At 40.5% G+C, this 5,508-nt stretch overlaps 1 protein-coding gene across 1 annotated transcript; it reads left to right on the forward strand.

Annotated features, from left to right (window-relative positions):
* Positions 1 to 1,972: 1,972 nt before the first annotated feature.
* Positions 1,973 to 2,675, forward strand: LOC117022801 (histone H3.3A-like). The gene has a single exon (XM_033106946.1). It carries the CDS (start codon positions 2,066 to 2,068, stop codon positions 2,603 to 2,605), a length of 540 nt encoding a protein of 179 aa, XP_032962837.1. The 5' UTR covers positions 1,973 to 2,065; the 3' UTR covers positions 2,606 to 2,675.
* Positions 2,676 to 5,508: the final 2,833 nt, after the last annotated feature.

The following is a 5,508-nucleotide window of genomic DNA, read 5'->3' on the forward strand; positions in this document are numbered from 1 at the left end:
TTACGTCCTAAGCATATGACAGTTTATGAGAATATTTTATTATGAAATTATTAGTGTTTGGTTAATTTTAAGTTGGTTACCTTCTTGAGGATGAATATTTTTATTGTTGAAGGTTCAATTTTGCTGGGAATATATTTCCAAAAGTATAACAAATGGGGGAAAGGTGGCCATTATACAAAAATCTGATTGACAAAACTTTGAGTTAAGTGAAATACATTTTTTATCATTGAATTTTGTTTTTCTAAAATATATCAAGATGCAAAATGAAAACATTGTCTTTTTTAAAGATGTATTTGCCTCCTGAGAATTTCGTCTCTGAAATAATGAAATCTTGCCGCTGCTTGAAAGTTTCTCTACAGTTAGATCAGAGTGAAATAGAAAAAAATAGATTTCTTTCATGAACAATGTATGTCTCATCAAAAGAACAAAGCAACAGAGCTCTAAATGCTGGGTTTTCTGCTTCCCTAAGATGTTAAAGATTGTCAGAGGATGACAAGTTCTGATGTCCTCATTCTGAATTTTAACCTTCTGACACATCTTTACACTATGTCACACTCCAGATATTCAGGGAATATGGGCATAAGAAATGACATTATCGATTGCCTTCTATATGGAAGAGAGGTGAGCCACATATCTACATAAATCACAAGATCTGTTTTCATTTCATGGAAAAATGTTGAACCACACCTCTCCATCACAATTTGAAAAGAAGAAAAATAAGATTGTCCATTTTATTATTATATCAACACATGATGAAATATGCAATGCCACTTGAAAGAAGTTGTTATCGGGGTTCTATGCCAGCCAAGATTTGATACTGGCTAGAATGAAAATTCCCTATATCCCCCCAAAATGTGAAAGGATAGTCACCCATATGAGAAAGAAGAATCACAGGACTTAATTTGGAAATGACCATTCAAATATGAAATAGGAGAGAGAGAACCTTACAAAACAAGCACAGCTATCCTGGTCCCATTGGCAAGATTCTCCCTATAAGGAAGGTGGATAATAAAATTCTAGCCAAAGAAATTCAAGTGCTCCTGTCTCAAAGGTATGTCTCAGGATGTCTCATCCTGTTGCCATCCAGCAAGTAATTAATCTAATTGCCATTGTTCATAGTCTATGTTCCACAAGCAACTTTCAGCTGTGATTTACCTTTCCAGATTTGTCTGCTGGGGGCTGGAAAAGAGGCTGCTTGTGTAAAGTTGAAGATTCCCATCTGTGTGGCAGAATTTTATTTGATAATATTAAATCACTATACTGGCATCCTGATCATGGACTGGTTTTCCAAGGCTGTCTGCCTATAGGGAGAAAATGGACTGGTCAGTTTGACATGTATTCCAGACACAGGAGAGTTAGGTCTCTCGTGGGAAATATATGAGTTATCATTGCGATTTTATGCATCAAACTCATACTTTGGTTCATGTGAGTGCATCCCCGGGAGGGATGCAGTGACTGAGAATTGCATTCTGAGAATGCAACCTGTAAACTAAGCCCTGTACCTTGGTATATTCACTGAGTGTTTTCTATGACTGCTGCAAAAAATTACCACAAACGTGGTCGCTTAAAACAACACATGTTTATTCTCTTATAGCTCTGTAGGTCAGAAGTCTAAATTCAGTATCGATGGGCGTGACTCAAGTCATTCTCCCTTCCAGAGCCTCTAGAGAAGAATCTGTTTTCTCATCTTTCCCAGCTTCTAGAGCTGCATTCTTTGCACAAGTTGACTATTGGCCCCTTCCTCCCTCTTCAAAGCCAGCAGGGCAGCATCCTGAATCAATGGTCACATTGCCTATTCTTCCATGACAAATTTCCCTCTGCCTCCTTTTTATAAGGACATTTGTGATGGCATTTAGGTCCCACTCAGATAACCCAAGATAATCTCCTCATTTTAAGATCTTTAATTCATTCACAGCTGCCAGATCTCTTTTGTCATATAACATAACATTAGAATTGTGTTCGCAGCCGCCGACGCGCCGCCTTCGCTCTCTAACGCCAGCGCCGCCTCTAGCTCGCCGAGCTCCAGCCGAAGGAGAAGGGGGGTAAGTAAGGAGGTCTCTATACCATGGCTCGTACAAAGCAGACTGCCCGCAAATCTACTGGTGGTAAAGCACCCAGGAAGCAACTGGCTACAAAAGCCGCTCGCAAGAGTGCGCCCTCTACTGGAGGGGTGAAGAAACCTCATCGTTACAGGCCTGGTACCGTGGCACTCCGTGAAATTAGACGTTATCAGAAGTCCACTGAACTTCTGATTCGCAAACTTCCCTTCCAGCGTCTGGTGCGAGAAATTGCTCAGGACTTCAAAACAGATCTGCGCTTTCAGAGTGCAGCTATTGGTGCTTTGCAGGAGGCAAGTGAGGCCTATCTGGTTGGCCTTTTTGAAGATCCCAACCTGTGTGCTATCCATGCCAAACGTGTAACAATTATGCCAAAAGACATCCAGCTAGCACGCCACATACGTGGAGAACGTGCTTACGAATCCACTATGATGGGAAACATTTCATTCTTTAAAAAAAAAAAAAAAATTCTCTTCTTCCTGTTATTGGTAGTTCTGAATGTTAGTTATTTTTTTTTCCATGGGGTCAAAAGGTACCTAAGTATATGATTGCAAGTGGAAAAATAGGGGACAGAAATCAGGTATTGGCAGTTTTTCCATTTTCATTTGTATGTGAATTTTTAATATAAATGCGGGGACAAAGCATTAATGCAAGTCAAAAGTTTCAGTGAACAAAGCAAGTTTCAGCAGTTCAACTTTATAACAATTATAAATAAACCTGTTAAATTTTTCTGGACAATGCCAGCATTTGGATTTTTTTTAAAACAAGTAGATTTCTTATTGATGGCAACTAAAAAAAAAAAAAAAAAAAAAAAAAAAAAAAAAAAAAAAAAAAAACCACATAACATTAACAGATTCCAGATATTAAGTCCTGGACATTTCGGGGGCCATTACTCAGACTACGACACCATCTTCTGAGGACTTTTCAAAAAAGTGAGTACATTCATCTTTCTGTATTTTGGGGTGAATGCTTTAACATTTTCTTTGAAATTCTACAAACATGGTGGGTGAATCAGAAGTCCATCAGAAAACAGGATTCTCCCCACATGGTTTAAAAGAATGTGTGGTGGATAGGATTAAAGTAACAAATAATGCATGTGAGGCATTTGGCAATTAGCAACAGTGGGAAGCCTTTACCTGACTTCCCCAGGTTGATGGGAAGGAAGAGAAAACATTACTAAAGTCTAGCGATAATAGGAACCCTGAGGAGGGTCCATCTGGCAACAGCTCTGGTCCTGAATGGACAAAGCCGCTGCCAGAGCTCTGGTGCAAAAGCAGAAAGGGAGTGAGGAAGAAATACCTGGACTCCTCTCTCACCTCCCATTGGCTGGTACCTCCCACTAGTCAGTCCCCACCTGAAGTCAGCTGTCAGAAGAGCACAGAGAAAGCAGTCACAGAAGTCAGTGTCCCAGCACAGAACATGGCAGAGAAAAGTGGAAAGTTAATGTAGACTTGGAAAGTGGGAGGAAAAATAGCTAATTCACATATTATTGCAACTTTATCTGTAAAAAAATGAGTTTCAGAAAAATGGAGACTTCAACCAAAGTAACATAGTATGTGGTTGACCTAAAACTTGAAGCAACATCTGTCTCAGACTTGAAAATCCTATTTTATTTCTTTCACAGCGTGCTGCCTTTATAACATTTGGAGTTTAAGTTTGCCTCATTTTATAGATTTGCCTCTGAATTGCTTAACAAGTCAAGCAGTAAAGAATCACTTCTGATTTTTGTAACCATCGAATATACAACATTATGTTATCTTCTCATTTATAATCTCAAATTGGTTTGAGTCTCCCTCCCACTGTGTCTCTCCCAAGCCTTATTTCTCTAGCTTGAAGAAACAATGTCCTTGATTTATTCATTTAATCATCCTCATAGCACACTCTGAATCAAGAATAATTAAATTCTATATTTCCCAGGCCCAATTCTGTGTTCACACAGTTTAAGTTTCTTCTGTAATGGGTCTCAGTTTTTAAAGATGGGTTTACATGCTCACCAGTGTCCACATAAAAATTTGATTTATATACAAAGCCTACAAATGGATCCATTATACTCTTCGTCCTTGCCTGATTTCCAGATTTTACATTTCTCTAGAAAAAATTATTTTAACCAGCAACTCTCTCCCACTTCTTCCAGGCATAGTTAAAGCACTCAGCATGACCTTCTTCAGAACACTGCCATCTTCTTGCCTGAACGGAATCCACTTTTTATCCACTCCCTAAATCACTGTCCTCTACCCTTGTACGGCATCCTTAGCTCCTCACTCCTGTCTCATATCCTCCCCTCATCACCATTCTAAAAAGTCTGCATTGAGTGGCACTGCATCCGCTGCTTCAGAAATTAGAGCCCAGCTCCCAATCCCACGCACTGTTAACAAAACACCTTTCCCCTTGCCCTTCTCCTGACACAGCCCTGCAGCCGGAAGCTCTCCCAGAAGAGAAGGGGATAGGAGCAATCAATAGCGTCTCTGAACAGAAGACGCCTTTGGCAAGGAGGTAGCACTCCACCTCCGCAGTGAACCGCAGGCCTTTGATTAAGACCCGGGCGCGAGCCTGATTGATCTGCCTGTCCATGCTGCATGCAAACCAGCTACCGACCCTCCCTCTCTCTGCTGCCTCATTCCCCTCACAGAATGCTCACTTGAAGCGAAAAGTGGTGCTCGGGTCTGCAGGGAGTTTCAAAGGAACTACTGACAGCTGATTGTTCTCCTTGAATTCAGATTCCATAATCAATTAGGAGAGATTTCATAGAAACAATGATTGGAAATGTAAATCTACATTAGGTCACATCCACCGAGCTCCCGGTAGCCTTCCCCATTAATGAAAGCAGGCTCGCAGTGGTCTGTTTGTGCAACTTCAGCCTGTCCAGCTTGGAAGAGTCCCGGTGGTTTGCTGACCCCAGAGACCTGTAGGATACAGTTGGACGAGCCTCACAGCACTTCATATACAGCCGGATCCTGGGACACGAGGTTGGACGGTAGGTCTGGGGAACTCACTCAGGACCTCCCTCACGTGGAAAACATGCCAGCTTATTACATTTTCTGAGTCTCCAGGTGTACATTAAATACTTACATAGATGTGCAGTAATACCCAATATATACATAAATGCCAAAACATGGTTTACAAAGTTGTAGCTAGCTGTAGAAGCTTATAATATGTGGATACATCAGATAGCCGTATAGGTAGAGTACATATGCATGCTATATATTTATATACCATATAGTGTACCGATTAGCACTGTATCAGTACAACATTATACTTACCAGATGTCAGACACTGCCTCAGCAGTGTAAGCGGGAGAGGTAATAACTGGCATTTATATCTTACTTAACATGTCCAAGCGTTTTACGTATCATTCCATTTCCCTAAAACTCTACAGAGTGAATATCATTAGCCCCATCTTGCAGAAGAAATTAAAACTTAGAGAAGTCAAGCAACTTGTCCTAGTTTGAGC

The sequence above is a fragment of the Rhinolophus ferrumequinum genome, chromosome 6 (assembly GCF_004115265.2).
Source record: "Rhinolophus ferrumequinum isolate MPI-CBG mRhiFer1 chromosome 6, mRhiFer1_v1.p, whole genome shotgun sequence".
Lineage (NCBI taxonomy): Eukaryota > Metazoa > Chordata > Mammalia > Chiroptera > Rhinolophidae > Rhinolophus > Rhinolophus ferrumequinum.

Coding starts and splice junctions, on each gene's coding strand:
- LOC117022801 (XM_033106946.1), top strand. CDS start 2,066: ATGGCTCGTACAAAGCAGACTGCCCGCAAATCTACTGGTGGTAAAGCA.